The sequence below is a fragment of the Thunnus thynnus genome, chromosome 21 (genome assembly GCF_963924715.1).
Source record: "Thunnus thynnus chromosome 21, fThuThy2.1, whole genome shotgun sequence".
Lineage (NCBI taxonomy): Eukaryota > Metazoa > Chordata > Actinopteri > Scombriformes > Scombridae > Thunnus > Thunnus thynnus.
Window position 1 is genome coordinate 14,445,390 of NC_089537.1, and position 20,388 is coordinate 14,465,777.

The following is a 20,388-nucleotide window of genomic DNA, read 5'->3' on the forward strand; positions in this document are numbered from 1 at the left end:
AGAACCATTAGGGAGCAATGTGCCAGATACTGTGTGGGCCAACAAAAGTGTTCTTCGAGAGTGTTTTGTGTGGTCTGCTGTTGTGTCCAGAGGCTACTATTGTGTGGACGCAGGGTCTGGCACAGCTGACGCATTCTGTTGGGTTCATGGGGTTTCTCGCAAGACCACATACTGAATGGAGGAGATACTGAACGGAGCATCTGGACCCGTGGCTTTACAATGACTATGTGGGTGAGATACAGTGGACAGAGCAAGGAGGGGACAGCAAGAAGAGAGAGAAAAGCATAGAAAGTGAATGTTTGTGTGTGTGTGAGAGAAACACAAAAAGGGAGGAAGTGTGTGCGTGTACACATACCAGACAGAAACATAGGCCTACAGGTAGAGAGGGACTGAGTGACATCCTGCATCAGAGAACAAAAGAAACAGAAAGGAAAGTGTGAAATATTCAGACAAACAGCACAGCAGGAAGCAGTAGAAAATAATAGATGCAATAAAAAAAGAGAGGATGATGGAGAGAAATCACATGAAAGGCTGCTAACACAAGAAGCAGAAGCATGAAATCATTTATATTGCTCCACGGCTGGCGCAAATAGTGTATATTTACTGGCAGGCATTGTAATAAACATTAATCAGAGAATGTCTACTCTGTTACAGATGGCCTGACCTCAATTACCACACTGTAAATCATAAAAATCCCTGAGCAGTTGGTAAATATTTCCTTTATCCACACAATTTCATTTTCATAGCCTGAGTCAGAAACGTGCTCTTGTGACACTCTCACAGTCAGTCTTTGTGTATTTCAGCTCTAAACTTAATGTAATATAAGTCATTTCATATCCCGAGCCCATAAAACTTATTATGAGTGTTTAAAATATTACATGTTTTATGTATTGACTCATATATTTATGTTGTGAAGGCATGTGTAGCGACACACACACATTAACTCATCCTGTCAAATACACACACACACAAACACACACACGCGGGTCTGTCACTCCTTTGCTGCCTCACCAACTCTCACTCTCTCACTGTCAGACACACACACATACACTCTCCTCCTCTCTGTCACACACACACACACACACACACACACACACACACACACACACACACACACACACAGCATCTAAATGTAGAGCAGAATTAATTCTATAGCAGATGAATGAGTGTTTTCGGCGGTGCTTCCCTCCTGGGAGTTGTGAGCAAAGGGAGAGCGTTGCTATTTCAGCTGCGGTGTAAAGGAGGGGGGGGGCTGCTGGGTCTGACCGCAGAGAGAGGGCCGCTGCTGGGGCTGTGGACGAGGCCCCTGCTACTGACCCAAGGAGCAGACAGTAAACCCTGGGTTTATGGAAGTTCAGAATGCGGTGGGTCCCCAATGTGAGAGCTCTTGTATCACATTTTCAGAAGTAGGTTAGACAGCAGAGACGCCCTGGAAGGGAGGGTTTTATATATATCTATAGTGTTCAGTACACACTAATTTGGTAGCATCTTAATTAGGGGAATACACACTCTTTAAATTTAGACTGGAATATGCAATAACGAAGCTCAACTGATATCCTCCTAGCTTCCAAGTTGAATAATAAATCTGACACAAATTATGAATCTTACAAAGCTATTTGATAGTCAGACATATCCAGAGCGACAGAGCTGTCCACTCACCTGACTCACCTGACAGGAAAGGGCTCAAGAAAACATCAGGGAGTCATGGAAACAAGGGGATTTACTAACAAAGACAGAGCAAAATCACTGCCGGCACATGGTTGGCTTGGTCAGCGTTTGGTTTATTATGTTTGTCAGGTAAAATACAAGAAGATTGTGTCTCACCCCCACTGTGGAAAGTCTGTATAGGGGGCAAACACACTGAGGCCTGTTGATTAGCTACTGTTGCCACATGTGCCCCAGCTACCAGTGAAAATGACCAGATGACAAAAGACAAAAACCTGCCTGTTTCCATTATGGAATTTGCTCTGTGTTTGAGCGCGAGAGGGGAAACAGTGACGACAAGTTCAGGGTTTGGAATTAACAGAGAGTTGGTTTGTGTTTTAATCCCCCCAAGGAGTCACCTGTGAACAGTTAAGACTCCAGAGAAGGGGGCCGCTTTTGCTGCCAGGAGGCATATCTGGTTTAAATGAGTGCTTTTTTGAACAAAGTAAGTTGCCAGGTAAAATGGCAACAGTCACACAACAATCTTTTAGAGCATGTTATTGCTCTGAGGATGAACCATAATAAAGGAATAAGAGTAGTCCTATTCAGAAAGATGCTGTACAGACATCATAGAGAAAAATCTGCTTCTATTACAATATTATCTGAGATTATAAAATTCTTTTAGGGATTTATCGGAAGATCATAGAGATACACTTGAGATCCAGTGCCATAACTAATAAATAAATGCAACAGGATTACTATAAACCTACAGAAATCAATAAAAGCTGCTGCAGGAATATTATAAAAAATGTGTTTTTGCTAGGGAACATAAACTTTCTGTGAATTTTAGTATCATGAGGATTCAACTTTGAGTTTCTGAGCACATTTGGGAAGAAAAAAAACCCATTCTGCTTATACTACACTGTATAGTACACACACGACCCTTGAGGTCTTGGTATAAACCAGTGGGCTGTTTCCAACCTTTGGAGAGGCGTGGTCAGGGGCGGCACTGTAGAGCGCAGCCAAGTTGAGGATAAAATGTGGATAAGTGATGCTTTAGCGGCTTTGGTGCAAGAATCCCGAAAGAAGAAAGGTCCACTCTCTCCCCCAAACTGATGAAAACGGAGTGAAGCGACCATATCATACCTTTGATCTATATCACATGGCAGCCAACGACAGTCATCACCGGTCCACCTGAACTCACTTTGAATCACTTTGAAGGCGGATTTTTTTTTTCTCTCTTAAGTTTTTTTTTTCACAGCCAGATCTCTGTCAGGATCTCAAGCAGGCAGCGGGCTCCACTCCAATTCATTAAAGGTAAATTATATCCCATGTCTACATTAAATCACACCACTCCATTTCTATTTCAATGAGCATTACTCTTTACATTTTCCATTAGGCATTGGCTCATTATATCAGACTCTGTCAGCATTGCAGCATGCAACTTAAAAGTCCATATGCACATACAGAGTTGTTAATATTTTAGCTACAATGAAGCACCATTATGTGCATTTTACTTAATTCATTAGCTACAGCTATACAACTTATTGGGATTTGAAATGTAATCCTTATTTTCAACAGCTCTCCAGCTTTCTTTCTCTTTTAATTCAGAAAAAAGTTGTAAAAAGTTCAAAGAAGTTCAATACTACTAGTGATTTATTTAATCCACACTAGTCATCCCCAGCCTGCCAGATTAAACCCCAGTGAACCACATCAGGTTGCACCATACCAAGTGTTTGCAAGCCAGTAGCCCTGCGGTTCAATGTGTTGTCCTCACCAAGTTCAATATTGACCAAAGTTATCCAGAAAACTATTCCAAACACCAATTCCAAACTGTCGCAATTGATTCTTTTATTCTCTTCTCACTTCCTTACTAGCTCACATTGTAGAGGAGAGTCTTTCTGTGCTGGCTTGGTCCCCACTGCACCACAAATATCTCACCTGAGTTTGAAAAAGGTCATCAGTACTTACCAGGATGAGACGTGTGTTCCCGCACTGGCTGAGGGGCGTGTCCCTGCTGCTGCTGCTCCAGACGGCCATCTCCATGGTGATGCTTCCAAACTCCACCGGCTGGCAGCAGATTCTGGACAAGTATTTGGACGAGGACGGGGACTGGTGGGAGGCCAAGCAGAGAGGAAAGAGGGCAATCACCGACAGTGACGCTCAGCTCATCCTGGACCTTCACAATAAGCTGCGAGGCCAGGTCTACCCTTCCGCTTCCAACATGGAGTACATGGTAGGTGGATGGAGGATGAAGAGGAACTGTCTGTGAAGTAGTGCATTTATACATACAACAGTGTACAATGCACCTCCATGCAGTTTATTTGTGTTTAAACGCTTTGACCCCATTCTGAACTCCCTAAGAGTCTTGTGCACTTGTGGACCATATAGCATTAGTAAAGTGACCCAGTCACCAGACCGGCTGGCACTTGATTCACTTGGCTCACTTACAAGCAGCATGCCAGCATCTAAGCACTTTCACACATGAACCCCCACACACATTAGTCCGCACGCATGTGACTTTGGTTGTTTTGCCAGAAGAGAATTCCTCCTACTTGCCAATGATCACATTACTACTGCATTTTTTTTTAGTTTTTTTTTTTTTTTACTCATGCTAAGAGATTTGTTTGACTTTATCCTTTGGCTATCACGTGTGTGTACAGCGCCAGATCACTTTTCACAGTGCAATTAGAATCAGAGCACGGCACCAAGGCTTGTTTTACCAGCTGTCTCACCCCCCACTGCAGACACACACACACACACACACACACACACACACATGCACCACACACCTTCAGAAAGTCAGTGCTCCACAGTCAACCATCTGGAACTTTTCCTAATACACTACATGTGTAGGCATTGTTTGACCACTACAGTACGTTGCCACCAAGAGTACTTAGGAGTTTAAAAATCAATACAGTGTGCAGAAGGTAATGAGGTTTTATCATCCTTTCATCTCCACTTAAAGAGCTACAGAACAAAAGGCAGCATTATTCTGTGGCAAAGGCAAATAAACAGTTCCTGCTGGGGGCAATTGCTGGACTGTGTAATTGTATAATTGAGAGGTTGGATTTGAGGACCGCTTGTGTGTGTGTGTGTGTGTGTGTGTGTACATGTACGTGCGTGAAAGCACTGCTCTGCCTGGCAGGCCTCTGGTTGAGGCACACTCTAGTGGAGAAATGCTGAGCCAGCAGCGCACAGCTCCTTTCTACTGTCTCCTGTTACAGTTTTCTTTTTTTTTTAGCTGCAGGGGCACCCAGGGGTGAAATATGGAGAGGCATGCAACAAGAGGATGTGAGGTGAGAGAAAAGAGAGTAAAAGTTAGCGAGGAATAGGTAAACAGAAATAGAGGCCTAAAGATGAGAAAGGAGATTTGCAAACAGAGAGGAGAGGCAATGAGAGACAGATGGATGGAGAGACGGAATAGCAAAACAGGTGTCAAAATAATTGAAAAGCAGATGAGAAGGTTGAATGAGAGACTGAGTGAGGCAAGAGGAAATGAAAAGAAAGATGGAGACATTTGGAAGGAGTGCAAAGTAAGAAGAGACAATGAGGATAAGTGCTGAAATGTTATTTGCGATTCTGCAGATGTCAATAATTTCCTATTAAGAAAAGAAACAGTTCAGGTCACAAGTAACTTGGATTTCAGTGGATTTCTGCACATTTTTTTTTGAAAGCGGGGCTCCATATTTCTCAGATTTTCCGTCTGTCTGTATTGAACTGCTGTCACCTTTCAGAAACCTCACAGCTTCAGTGTACTGGAAGACTTCATCGACATGCTCCTCTGCTCTCCCTACACATTCATGCATGCAGATGCACACTCACACCCAGAAACCCTTGCGCACATACACAGCCATTTGCCCATCAGCTCTGTTATTGTCTCCATTGTATTAAACCATAACCCGGCAGACCCTCTGTGGCAATCATCACAGAGACTGAGAGATAACATCAGTTCAAATCCCCCCCTTTTTCCTCCCCCTTCATCTGTTTCCTTTTCTTGCCCTCTCTCTCTGCCTCCCTCTCTCTTATCCCTGTGGCTCCGTTCCCATTCTGTCATTATCCAACACAGAGGCCCAAAAAAATTCCATTAAGCATTCACACTCCGTAGCGATCCACAAAGCTTCAATGCAGCTTTAGCAAGGGGACAGTGGTTCAGCCTCTTACTCAAATGTTGACCCACAGGTATAAACAGTAAAGTGTCAGTCTTTGAAGCGCTGTAAGACCAACAGATGGCATCATGGGAGAAAGCGGGCTGCACTCAGGTCTGGTCTGAGGTGGCGGTGATGTTAGCGGTTTAAGATAAAGCTGTACTGACATTTTTCTGTTCGGGATGAGTCAGAGTCATACTGCAGGCGTTTGTCATTTCAATTTATTGGTGGATAATGTGGCTGTTGCGATTCACAACCTGTGAAGGCCAATAAGACAATAATTAAAGTCTAGACTAATAAATTTGCCTTGAATTAACTATTCCCAAGATGTTTAATTACAGTAATGTGGACAAGGCTTTGAAATAGTATTTAGACAGCTTCAATGTTAAAAGGGTAATACCGTCATTTACTGCTGTACTTCGAAATAGTTGAAGGACTCACAAGACACAGATTAAAAAAAGAAGGGGAAGAGGTCACGCTCCAGTGAAGCCAAAAGGATAATTTTATCCAAAAATAGCAGAGATGCCACCCTAATAGCACTGAACTGGACATTATTACACTGGTCGTATTCAGCTTTCACAGAATACTTCAGAGAACAAGGTCATAAAACTGTCCAGACACGCAAAACACATGTAGATTAAATTAGCAAATTCGAATGACAAAACAAAACCTGCATCCTCTCACCTGATGCTTGAGAAGTGCTTGGAAAACACCTTCTGGTTCCTCTTTTTGAAAATGGGGTTGCTGCAGACATCTACATCAAATCAGAGTCTTAGAGTTCCTTCTCCTGTACAGCAGGAATGTCTTCCTGGCTTCCAGGCTTGGAAAAGCCTCCATTTTCAAATTCTAACTGCTGATGTCCAGCAGCAGGTTCATCTGAAAAGAAAACAAACAGACTGCTTTTAAGCAGCTTTAGCCTGGAGGAACTTTAAATTTATTTTGGTAGCTGATGATAAAATGTGTTAGTTATTTATTGTTGATAATGTTATCATTGGTATTAATATATCTAGGATTTAAAGCCCAAAATCAGACCAAACCAAAATATCAGTCCAACTCTACCATTAACCTGTGCAGCTTCTTTTGATGCCTATTGACTGAGACAGTTCCCTTTGACAGTTAATATTTTTCTACAACTTTACAAATGTGATTTCCAATCCTAAAATGATTTGCTGTGCTGTGCTGTGCTGGTCAAACTATCTTCCATGATAATAGGGAGATAATGGGATTCACTGGTTGAAAAAGTTCAGACAATGGTCAGTCCCAGGACCTTTGATATGAGCTGTGAGCTGGAATGCACTGTATGAAAAATGGCATACCAACTAAGACTGTATCGCTGTGGGAATAACAGCAATGTTTTGGTTAGGGCAGACAGATTAATATAGATTAACACATATGGCAAACCTGCTTTTCACTAATGTCATGTACAGTATTCTTTACCATGAATCACATGTCTGACCTTTAAGCTTTTTATTAAGTCTCCCATTTGTACCCTGTCTTCTCTCTCGCACATCTTATCGCCTTGTCCTCCTACATCTTCTGTCAAGTTTCTTATTTCACTTATTTACTTTCTCCAATTCCCATATCTTTTTGCCGCTTTCCAGTATTTCTCTGCATGCACAATTGATTATGAGCAGGAAACCCCAACTTGCAAAGGAAGTACCCCTCTGTAGCCTTTGAAATGCAACCAGATGACCAAGGACCGAAAAAAAACTAAATCCCTGGCCACGAATGAAGTGTTAAGTGAAATAAACAATGCAGTGTGCACAGCGCTGAGAGACTTTAGCAGGGGAGGTGTTTTTCTTTACGGGCCCCAGCAGAAGTGCGGTTGGGATGGAGGGGCGGGTGTGTGTGTGTGTGTGTGCGTGGGGTGGGGAGGGATGGGGGGGGGGGGGGGTCTTGGTTACGAGGTCTCCCCTGCTGGGCTAACTGTGCAAACAACAGCAGCTTGACAAGCCGGCTGCACTCTGTACTAGATTCAGCAGCTGAAAAATATGTCTCAGCTGACATTTTCCAAGCCTGCTTTCTCTGCAAGTTCGAGGACGATAGAAGGAGTTCCTCAGCTGGAAGGGTGCTGCTTGTCACGAATATCACAAATCATGTCTTGTGATACATACCATAATCAGCAATGTTCCTCTCCAAGACACCGTAACCAGTATTTGCCACTGCTGGCAGGAGACCTACTGTACTTGTGGCTACAGTTAAATGCTTTCAGACCCCTTGTGTTGACCTCGATCAAGTACAGAGCATCCTGTGTGCTGTGGTTTGCAGATCGTATGGCAGTTACCACAACTCAATTCAATGTGTTTCAGTCTGCTTATCAGTGTAAACATTGATTATTTTCTCATGCGAGGAGGTCACTTGCTGAGAAAATCGAAGGAGAAAATGACATAGTTAGAAATCGAGGTCATGACTGAACAGCTTCCTTCAGCGTTCTTCTGCTACTGATGATGACCAGGCTTAAATCTCTCCATTAGCTATTATAGAGGCAAAACGGGACAACCAAGGATTACAACATGGATATGACCTACTGAAATTGATTTGCAGCTCACTGCTAACAGAAGTAATTTCTGAACCGAGATATAGTTGCTGGTAAACAAATTGTCTTTTTTAGTCCTGGTTCTGTCAGACATCATTTGGCCTCATTGTGCAAGACAGATGACAAGCTACAATCAATGAAGGTGTTACAACACTGGTACCTTCCATCTATGCAGGTGTAGAGATGAGTGAAAAACATACTCCACACCTCCAATTGTTTATTTTTTCTACATGTCAGTTATTTAACTTTTCTACAAGTTTTGGCCCAAGAATTTGACATACCACACTGTTTAATCGAGGCTGCCAATAATACCTCGGTGTTGTTGATTTAAACAAACACATCCACTCAACAGCTAACAGGATTCCCAGAAAGAGCTGAAGAAACTGCTCAAAGTTAAGAGTTAATTTGCTGGGCTGCCAGACATCCTGTTGTTAGGTAGGTGTGTGTTTCGGGAGTAATGCAGAGAACAGCGGTTGTTTCTGGTGGGACTGAAAGTGGGTGACAGACGATGGAGGAGGAGGTGGTGCTGGAAACCGGGGAGTTATTTTAGTGTCTGTTATTGGATGAGATTTCACTGAGGGTAAGCTATGACTTCCAGGGCCCAATGTGTGATATGTGAAAACTTCTGACACCTCCACTGGTATACTAATGCATGTGCTCATGCACACACACACACACACACACACACGTAAACTAACTGACTTTCTCATAGGAACCCGTTATTTTAGACATCCCACACTGAAGGTGAAAGCGAAGGTGTGCAATTAAATGAACATACAGTGTCCTTCAAAGGAATTAGAGCTGGTGTTATTTTAGCATTTTTTATGGTAGAATGTAGGTCAGCAGAGAGGAAGGACACTCTTTGCATTCCCAGAAAACCCCAGAATGGGAATATGATCCCTTAGTATCCAACCAGAGCCAAACTTGACTGAGAGGGCAATTCAGGGAGAGGTAAAGTGAAACAAAAGCTTGCACCCAGACATCTCACCAGAGACATATGGAAAGTATTACTTAAGGAAAAACAGCTTTTGCATTTTTGGAATAACACCCAATCTTAAGGGAAAACCCATCCGGGGCAAGTCAGCTGAGCAGCAACAAGAAATGAGAGCTCTTTATACAGCAGCAGCAGAGATCAATGTATTATTTTTGTATATATTTTCGTGTAGCAGCTCATAGTCCTCATGGCACATGATGAGTAACACTGGTTTAGTGTGTGTTCTGATAACACTTCACATCACATTACTGACAGCTGAGCAAATAGTGTACAGCAGTGAATATCTCCAGTTACTCACTAGCCGTTCTATGACCTGACATTGTATCTTATAGTCCATTAGTAGCAATATCAGCAGCTTTGCATTACAATGGATCAGTTTATTTCTACTTATCATTAAATATAATCCGGAAAACTAGCTCATTTTGTTTTTCTGTTTCTGCACAGGTGTGGGACACAGAGTTGGAGCGGACGGCAGAAGAGTGGGCTGAGACCTGCCTTTGGGAACATGGTCCTGCCAGCTTGCTGCCACAGATCGGACAAAATCTGGGAGCCCACTGGGGAAGGTAAATAATAATCCAGTATGCACAGTTTAGGCATACTCCATGTTGACTTGTATATTATCAAAGGTTGAAGTTAAACATTGCCCTGGTGAAAACATTTAAGGTCTTTAAAGTCAGCATCTATATGTGTGTAACTTGATGTAACTGAGCTAAGCCAGACACCACTGAAACTGGCCTGTTAAGCAACCCCTTGACAACCCCTTGAGTGAAGGAATGATGGATGGGAGGCCTGTGTCACCATGGTCGGCTCAGACCCAGCACAGTCTGGCATATTTCTCAGGAACTGGCAAAGTAACACAGTAGAAATGATATAACAAATATAGCAACATGAAAATAAAGACCTGGATAGGAACAGAATATGTTGACTCAGACTTAGCACACTAAAAAAGAGAATTATTTTAGCACAATCGCTTGCTTGCTTGTTGCACTATTGCACTATTTCACTTTATGTGCAATTTAGCACTGTAAAATGCATTACATCCACTTGTTACCCTTCTTAGTAGCATATCAACAACACTAATTATACAGGGGACGCATTAATATGAATTCACTATATTTGTGCAAAGTGCTAAGCTAAACAACCTGCCTTGGGCATATTTCTCATGTACTGGCAAAGTTAACAGAGCTACCAGCTGCATTTACCTACTGAAAGAGAGTGTTGTGAGCCAACACTGCACATATGGCAAGTGGAATAAAGACTGTTACATGTGTTTGTTCATTTGATCACTCAGAGTATCTGAATACAGCACTGCTTCACATAAGAGATCCTTGTTTCACATCTAATCATATCACTCCACAGTCAAGATGGCCTCTTCATTCTATTAAGCAGCAACACCTGGTGAAAAATTATTGGTAGTCCTCTGTAACTACAATCTGTTCAGAGAGCACAAATGTTTGATTGCTAGGTAGAAGCTTAATGGCAGTCTTAACAGATGTGTTCACATCACTGCGGTTAATAATGAATGCTTACAACATATTTTTGTTGTGTAGCTGAGTGTAGTGCAAATTATTTTTCTTTTCATCCATATTATGTATCAAAGAATTTAAAGCACCCTGTCAGACATGTCTGCTGTATGTTATCTCTGCTACAGTAACACCTGTATCTTGGAACACATTTTGAAGAACAGCTTTTTGTCATTTTGGAAAGGATACATGTGAATTTTAATACATCAATTCTTAAAACATATTCTAACACTTAAAGTTCATATACAGTAGGGTTATGTAAAAATACTGTGCGATCAGCTTTGATGCATAATGCTAACTCCCCCACCAATAGATACACAAGACAGTAGAAATGTTGTTTGGAACATTGTCATCAGAGGTACGCTTACTCATTCTCTCCAGGTACCGTCCACCTACGTTCCATGTGCAGGCCTGGTATGATGAAGTGAAAGACTATTCCTTCCCTTACCCTCAGGAGTGTAACCCCTACTGCCCCTTCAGATGCTCCGGCCCGGTTTGCACTCATTACACACAGGTAGCCAAGTCTGGATTGTACAATTTCTTTTCAGGATTTCAAAGACTTGATTTAACCTAAGGCTTTGTTATCAGTACTGCAATTTAGTTTTCCATGGTCTGTCTTTTATAGCTGGTGTGGGCCACCAGCAGTCGGATTGGCTGTGCCGTCAACTTGTGTTACAACATGAATGTGTGGGGACAGATTTGGGCCAAAGCTGTCTATCTTGTCTGCAATTATTCACCAAAGTAAGCACATTTGTTGTTGATGTTCTTTCACAGATGCATGACTGTTATACAGGCTAGAAGAGTGATAAAAATCTTAGATATGCTCTTGTGTCATTTTGATCTGACAGTATCTTTGGCTGCTGAATTTCAAATGTGTTTTCACTCATAGTTGAAGTTCAAAATAGTCACACAAAAAGGAGTTAGAAAGCAGTGAGTTATCAGATTTGTTTAAGTTGTGTGTGTTGTGTTCCATAAACATTACTTGTTATGTGACCTAAACAGGGGGAACTGGTGGGGCCATGCACCTTATAAACATGGGACACCATGCTCTGCCTGTCCTCCCAGTTATGGAGGAGGCTGCAAGGACAACCTCTGCTACAAAGGTATGTGTTGACAAAACAGAAAGACAGAGGAAGAGAAGCTGAGAAAATATTTGCTCATTACATTTTTGTGACTTTACTTGAAGATGACAATTCCAACCCTCCACAAGAGGAAACGGAAGAATACAACTTCATTGAGCCAGAGGCCCCCCGTACTCCGCAAAAGCCCCGGCCCCGGGTCTCAAAGCCCGAGCCTCCCAGTCTCCCCAACCCAGCCCCCACCAAGCCCCCCACAGTGGACCTGCAGAAGAATGAAGTGGTCAACACACAGCAGATGTGTAAGCTGCCATTTAACTGTTTATTCTGGATCTAGTTTCATCTCAAAATGGGGGGTGTAGGATCTGGTTTTGGGGATGGGAGGTGCACAGAGTGGTACGATGAACTGTATAGGACAAGATCTAAAGAAAAAGAACACTTTTTTTTCAAAATTGAGTCAAAACCAAAGAATTTGTGAATAGCTGTCTGCTTAGTGAGCAATAATGTATAACGTGAGCAAAAAAAGGCCTTGACCGGAAATGTTTTTCTTGCAATTTATCCTAAATTGCCTTGATGTTCTGTAGCCTTTATCTGTCATCTCCCTGATTAACCCTGACAGTTTCTGAAGTGTACTTAATATTGCAAGTCACTCTTTGGAGAAGGGAGGGGAGCTCTATTTTAGCATGATCCCCTGAGTGTGTGTTTGCTTTTGGCCGGCTGAGAGGGGTTGAGGGGTGAGAGGGGCTCGCTGTGGTTTTTAAATGGCTTCCTCTCTGCAGTGCAAGGGGCCTGTGCTTGTAAGCTGAGACACTTCCTCCAGTATTGCTGACCACCCTGAACCTTGTTGCAGGAATTCGTCTCTTTTGGCTCTTGAAGCATCACGACAATACTCTTCACTTAGTGTAACTCACCTCAGGCTTTTAGCAGCAGCCAGCTGATGCATGTTGGTTCCTGTACGAGTATTGAAAGGCTTTTATGTTTATGTGTTTCAGCTCAGCTTGTGAAGTGTGACACTAAGCTTCGAGATCAGTGTAAAGGAACGCCATGCAATAGGTACGGTTAAGATGAAATATGTTGAAAACTCATAAAACACAATGAATACTATAAAGTGCATTTTCACCTATTTTATTTCTGTATTACTCCACAGATATGAGTGTCCAGCTGGATGCTTAGATGCTACAGGAAAAGTAGTTGGGACAGTTTACTATGAAATGGTGAGTGGGTCCTTGAGCAAGACATTGAAATGCTACTTGCTTACTACTGTGTCAGCAAAATGACATGCAAAGTAAATAATGGTCTGAATAATATGCTCTCTTTTTTGTAGCAATCTAGTGTTTGCAGAGCTGGTCTACATGCTGGTGTCATAGATAATGATGGAGGATGGATGGATGTAACAAGGCAAGGAAGAAAGGACTTTTTCATCAAATCCAACAAGAATGGAGTACCATCTCTAGGGTGAGACAGTAATATTTAGAATTTATACTGATAATATTTGATTGTGATATTGGTAAAAAAAAAAAAAAAAGTACTAAAAATAGGGGGAAATAATGTGGTCTAATGTCATGTTGTGTGTGTTTTCCCTTGACAGAAAATATCAGAGTGCTAATTCCTTCACAGTTTCCAGAGTAGCAGGTATGTGTGACATCTACTAACAACGATGTGACACTTTAATTATGATGTGTTACATTTCATATGAAATTACACATGATTAGCTGTGCTGGAAAACGCTGTATTTCTGTCTTGCAGTCATAGCCATCACATGTGAAACCACAGTGGCACAGCTGTGTCCATACCAAAAGCCTGCAAAACATTGCCCGAGGTACAAACCTGGCTGTATGTCTGACTGCACGTCAATCTCCTTATTAACTCAAGGTCCCCACCTTCATGTAAATTTATCCATATTCAACTGTTCCCTTTTTAGATTATTCTGCCCGAGAAACTGTTTAGAAGAGAACCCGCACATATCCAGAGTAATTGGCACCACAATATACTCTGATGTAAGTCTCTCTTTTTGAATTTAAATGAGTAAAACCTTTTCACCATTCAGGTCATCACAGAACTGAATCAGCCTTTCTCAGATATTATCTTTCTTCTTGCATTGCTCCTGCAGAAGTCCAGTGTATGCCGGGCAGCGGTCCATGCTGGAGTCATCAAGAACGATGTGGGTGGCTACATCGATGTGATGCCAGTGGACAAGCGGAAACACTACATTGCCTCATATCAAAATGGCATTGTCTCTGAAAGGTATGGGACGTCTCATGGCTAATCTCCTAAATACTAAGCTGACCTATATGTTTCAGGCTGGAATGTAAAACATGCTGATTTCCATTGCCGTGTGCATATTTAGTGTAACTTGGGGTTTTTTTCTTTTTTGTTTTTTCTTAAAGGGACGTATCATGCACATTTCCAGGCCCATATTTATATTCTGGGGCTCTATTGGAATATCTTTGCATGATTTACTGTTAAAAAACGTATTTATCTTATACTCACCCTTTATGCAGCCCTTCAGTTCAGCCTCTGTCTGAAACAGGCCGTTTTAGCTCCAGTCTCTTTAAGGCCCCCTCCTGATGAGCCCACTCTGTTCTGACTGGTTAGCTGTTGGAAGCTGCATCTTGGCAGACTCCTGGCGGTTTCCGATGCTACGTAATCAAACAAGAGCAGTTGGATTTCACCTATTTTTCTTGTTCTTTACTTGAAATGGAAACTACTCCCATAATCCAATCTGAAATATGTAAGTGGACAATGCAAACAACCCATGAAACAACCTTAGCAACAAAGGCTATGGAATGGACGGCAATATCTGGGCATGTGCAATCAGCAGAGGTCGAAACACAGTCCTATAAACAATAACACAAAATCCTCAAACAGAATAGTGTAAAAACACAAAATACATTTAACATCAGAGGGTTTCGGGTATACTGGAATTGAATTAACTTAGTGAGATTTATGGTCCTACATCAGTATTCTCTCTTAAATCTTGGGTAGAAAGTGAAGGGGTTAATTTGCTGGGGCATAGAGAGGAGGAGTGAGAAATCAATGGCTTTCAGGTAGAGAGAAATTTATCCACTCTGCCCTCCCTTGTGGACCTAATCTTTTCAAGATGCAGGCAGTTCATTACATCTCTCATGCAGTGCACAAGGGAGGGTGATTAGCATGCTTCTAGTTTAAAATAATTAATTGCTTGGCAATCAGAGTAGAGAAGATGAGTGCATCTTTACGTAATTCTGGGAGGGGTTTGTTTTTGTTTTTTTTGGTTGTGAGCCAAAAAGGGCAACAACCGGACAAAGGTCCAAAGCTTAATCTAGTGGCTCATATAAAGGAAATGCCAGGATGAATGCAGAGCAGGGAAAAGCCAAAACATATGCACTGAGGAAGCAGAATCCTACCAGCATCTATCACAAACCAGATCAATATTGGTTAAAATTGTAGACAGTTCTAGCTTAGTCCAACCAATATCATTGAAGAAATGAAGATGGATATAGACAAGAAGAAGGATTCTGGATGGAGTCTGCCTTAGACTCTTCCTTTTCTTTTTGTGAAAACACATACTTCAAATTAGTCCCCAACTGCTCTCACGTAACACATTGGAGAAGGAAGGGAAGTGAAAATTGGGTCATGCAGAAGAGAATAGAAACAACTTCTTATGCATGTACATTATAGTTCAGTGCTTTGTCTGGTTATGTTTAGGTGGATGTTAAATAAATTGTATAAAAGGTGTACTTTTGTAAGACAAAAACTTGATTATGTGATATATCTGAAAATACATGCCTTAGGCATTTAAAAATGTGATTTTTGGTTACAGGTGTACCCTTGCACAACCAGATTTTTGATATTGATATACTATGATATTTAAGAATGGAAAAAGCTATTTGAGAACTCAGTCAATGCACATACCACACCTATCAGCAAAGTTTTAGATGATGGATAGTTAATAATAGTTTCAGATGACTTGCTGTCTCATCAAACTCTTGAACCTTGAAGTAAAAGGATGGAAAATAGGCTTTGGAAGGCTTTGAGTGTGTTCGTTCAGGCAGTACTTGTAACTTAAAATGTAAAACATCTGAGCTGTCACCATTTACGGAGTGTTTTATTGCTCTAATACAGTAAGAGAGGGCGTCAATTATGGGGACCATAATGGGCTTTCCCCATCTGAACCCGTGCACAGGTCAAATCACCGACGCCATACAGGTCACATCGACAATGTACAGTAAGATGCAGTTTATTAACTCCCATGTGTTGTTGATTTACAGGTAATTATACTTTACTTGATGCCATTTTAAAAAAGGCACACAAAGCAGGACTTAGAGACACATTTACAGGGAACAGTCAACTCTTGCTTAACTGAGTTCATAATCAGAGACAGCAGCAAACTTAGAATAAATGACCTGAAGCACAAGGTTTTCAAAGAGAGAAACGAATCATCGGCATAGAGGTATATTTTTGGTAATATCACCCCATCTTTTTTCTGTGTATGCTTCAAAGAGGAGGGGTGCGAATAGACAACCCTGTTCGGTGCCACGTGCGAACACAGAGTAGGAAATGAGAGATATCATTGGTTTGTACGGAGGCTGTTGGAATGTTAAGAAGCTTAACCCAGGCAATAAAGAATTCACCCAACCCAAATATATCCAGAGTGTAAAAAAGTCTTGCACTCTGCTTAGTCACATAGCTCCTCTGCCTTAAGAAAATGAAGTAGCCTTCATTCGAATTTTTGAGTTAGAAGATAAATTAATAATGTTGGATGACAGACTGATATTGAAGAACGCAGTATTTTAAATCAAGCCTTTGGTCGGTATGATTTGTTTTTGGCAGGATGTAATAAAACTTATGAGCCAAGATTTTAGTGACGACTTTGGCAATATTGGGGCAGAGACTAACCTATAACTGTCACGGTAAAGTAGATGTCTGTCACCATAATCATTCAAAAGTTCAAAATTATTCCTACATAATGAGTCCTCAGTGACTGAAAGGGACTGTTAACAAAGAGGGGAGCTTGTGATTGCCCAGGAAAAGACTTTGCTGATGCTAATACAGTGAGAACATGTCTTGAATCCATGCTGTACCAGTACAACAGCATTAAGGTTACAGGTCAGTACCAGCCTCTGTTTAAAGCTAACGTGACCCATATACTGTATAGTCTGTTCCATTTATTTATAGACATTAAATTACACCAACTTTGGATTGTTCTATTGTCTACAGAATGACTGTTGTTAACATGACCTGTGCAGAGGACAGACACACACAGTCTCATTCATTATAGCCTGCCATCTCTCTTTCTGCCCTCTCTGTCTTTCCTTGTCTCTCTCCACTACATTTATCTTTGTCACAATGCTGAGAGGCTTGACGTCTGTTAGTATCTGCCCATCATTTATCTGTCTCTTTTTACTTCACAACATGTCTGTCTTTGTTGGATTAACACATGAAGTCCCTTGTGTTTGTGTAGAAATAGTGGTTTATCTGTTTTCTCAGGGAACTTCAGCCTCTATCTGTTTGTGTCCTATCTGTCATCAGAGTGTCAGACGACACACTGACGTGGACATTTCGCCGTAAAACCTGAAATCTATCTGTTTGTGTGTGTCTGTCATACATCTTTCTGCAAAAGGCCGGGACATATTCTGTATCTGACACATGCCGCACTCAGACTGACTCTCCCTCTTTTTTCTTTCTTTCCCCACAGTCTTCAAAATCCTCCTGGAGGGAAGGCGTTCCGGGTGTTTGCTGTGATTTGAGTGCCCCAGAGGGCGGCTTCACCAAACAGAAAGCGCACTTGGGCCTGTGAATAGGCAGTAATCAAGCCCTGTTGTCAAACTCAATGACTGAAATGTTTCTGGCTTTGCTACACTCCAGGGGTTAGAGGTCGTCTCCATGACAGCATAAACCGAGCAACAAAAACTTGACACATACACAATGAGAACCTGTCTGGACTCACTTGCATGGAGTTTTCAATTTGTCATCTTTAGTGGGAAATTTTATAAACTGTAAATATCTTGGAATGGTTCACTAATATTTTGTTTTGTACATATTTGTCAATAGTATTACATTTGTTTTATCTTTGTGCCATGCCTGCCTTTTTAACAAATAGCTGTGTATGAATACTGATTATAAAAGTCCTATGATAAAACATTTTAATGGCACTTAAGGATGAATTTTGTTTTTATTGTCTGGCACATTTTTACTGGTGCTCTGGGAAGGGGTCATGTCATATTTTGTACTTTTTTAATGATTGGGGAACAAATTGTTGCATTTATTTTTATATGATTATGCTTATTATATATATCAATATGATGTATAAAGGATGCTGCTATATGTTTTTCTATTGTTATTGTAATTTCCAGTGTGATGGTTTTATTTGTTTGTCAGATAATGAGGTTTAGTTAAAACTCCCTGCAGGTCGGGAAGTAGTACACTCAACCTTCACAGTTATCATTCTCAAAACAAAACCTTTATGTCTGACTTCATCATGAATTTCATTTGGATGTCTGAACCCAAAGCTGTTTTAGGTAATGAATGGTCATCTCCCTGTAACATTGATGAACAGAAACAACAATATGCTACAGTTTTATTTTATACAGTATCAACAAATATACCAGCTCTCAGCTTTCTTTAATCTGCCATCATTATAATGGGCAATTAAATGTATTTTTGTTTCTGTTTCTCTGTGCATCATATATATTTTCCTACCCCGGGTTTTGTGGAAGTGTTCATTTTGCAATAAAATATTACGTCCACCACAATGCTTGTGTCGTTAATGCACTCACAAAGTCTATTTGATATTTCCAAGATTCATAGGCTGAAAGCATTTCACATTTTAACTATGTAAATTTTACAATATATTGTAACTGATTCATTATAAGGTTTTATTATCATAATTAATAATTAATGTTCTGCAATTCAACTTGCCTTTAAAACATCCATTGTGCTATATTACAATAAAGTACTCCAAGTGCTTTCCCCAAAATTGTAATTATATGAAATGTAACATCTATATTATGATACTATTTGATTTCCTGCTGTAAATCTGCGGTGACGGGGTTGGTGCTGCACATTTATTCCTATTCTTGAGGATTTCTTTAGAAGTAACATGATCATAACTCAGACATATGTTTACTTGTAATGATTTATCCTAGCCTCTCAGACACCACAGTGCCTTAGATTAATTTCACCCTGCACATACTCAAAGATCTGGGATGAAATGAAAAAGAACTTGTAAATAATATTTTTAAGTTGCAGACTTTGACAGGAAAAGCTCTCTTGATAGTCTACAAATGAAAAAGATACAAAAAACAAATCTTAAACTGGCTAAATATTGGCAGTCTGAAACTGGCAAACCATGTAGACAGATGGATGTCAGCGGTCCTTGAACAGTTCATCTGATATGGGTCATAATACCTTCATATTAAAACTGAAAATCTGCGCTAAAACCTCATAGCCAATGAGTCATTTCACATTTGCTCTAACCCAATGGATAAGCACTCTGAGCCAAGACACCAAAGATCAAAGTACCTCAGGGAGCTACTGAAGTGGTAGGTTTTGTGGGTTGGATGAAGAATAACTGCTTCTCAACTGAACCCAATCCCCTATACTTGCTCTACTTGTGGGAGAGGCCTGCACAACTTACATGAAAGTCTCTCAGGATGTGGCACCCCCTGCTAACTCTCAGTATCAATACTGGTTATTCATTCAAACCGTGGTGAGCGGAAGTGTTTCATTTTAAATGTCCCAGCTTTCCTCTTAGGCTCTGTCACCAGGGAGTGCAGTCACTCCTCATTTGCTTCTGAGCAGCAATGGAGCGAAATGACCAATCCATAATGGGTTCCACCATATCCATGTCTGACAGTGTTATGATGTCTGGAGGGCTGCAATGGGTTGTGACTTGAGCTGCCAGTCTTTGTTATTAGCCAGACAAGTGCTACTAAATCTTACATGATGGGTCGAAATATACAGTTACTGGCCCGGTGACACTGATGTCACACAATATAAATGCAATCTTGTTAAATGAATTTTGTGGGGGAATTGTAATTACATATCTATCTGCATTAACAGATCTCATTGCACATGTGGGAAAACACATGCAACATGCACACTGACCCTCGCAACATAGGGAAAACATCTTAGTGAAGACAAATCAGGTTAAAAGGTGTGTGTGTGTGTGTATGAAGGTCTGAAGGAGGTTGACTACTAAAGAACACACTCATGTACAGTACGTGCCCGCACACATGCACACACTCATTCACGCTCTGACACATCATGTTTAGCTTAAACCCGACCACTTGTGATTGGCTGAGCTGTGCAGGAGAAAGGGCTGCGGAGTGATTGATAGGCCGTCCGTGTGCGCCAAAGTCCTGTGAGAGGAAAAAAGAGGCATACATCAGACAGGTGTCAAAATTCACAGCAGGGTGTGGTGATAGGTGGCATTCAGAGGCTCTGAAGAATGAAAGGCAAGAGGACAAGGAGGAGAGTGAAAGGG

General features: G+C 41.2%; 1 protein-coding gene across 1 annotated transcript; it reads left to right on the forward strand.

Annotated features, from left to right (window-relative positions):
- Positions 1 to 2,617: 2,617 nt before the first annotated feature.
- On the forward strand, positions 2,618 to 18,655 carry crispld1a (cysteine-rich secretory protein LCCL domain containing 1a). The gene is made up of 15 exons (XM_067578433.1): positions 2,618 to 2,961; positions 3,522 to 3,880; positions 9,767 to 9,885; positions 11,227 to 11,359; positions 11,471 to 11,586; positions 11,848 to 11,948; positions 12,032 to 12,223; positions 12,914 to 12,974; positions 13,069 to 13,135; positions 13,246 to 13,376; positions 13,510 to 13,553; positions 13,668 to 13,740; positions 13,843 to 13,918; positions 14,032 to 14,165; positions 17,599 to 18,655. The coding sequence occupies exons 2-15, from the start codon at positions 3,620 to 3,622 to the stop codon at positions 17,648 to 17,650; spliced, it is 1,560 nt and encodes a 519-aa protein (XP_067434534.1). The 5' UTR covers positions 2,618 to 2,961; positions 3,522 to 3,619; the 3' UTR covers positions 17,651 to 18,655.
- Positions 18,656 to 20,388: the final 1,733 nt, after the last annotated feature.

Bases quoted from the DNA above. Each gene is read 5' to 3' on its own strand.
- crispld1a (XM_067578433.1), top strand. From the start codon at position 3,620: ATGAGACGTGTGTTCCCGCACTGGCTGAGGGGCGTGTCCCTGCTGCTG. The intron at 11,949-12,031 runs GTATGTGTTGAC...CTTTACTTGAAG, and splicing joins GGACAACCTCTGCTACAAAG to ATGACAATTCCAACCCTCCA. The intron at 13,554-13,667 runs GTATGTGTGACA...TCTGTCTTGCAG, and splicing joins CACAGTTTCCAGAGTAGCAG to TCATAGCCATCACATGTGAA.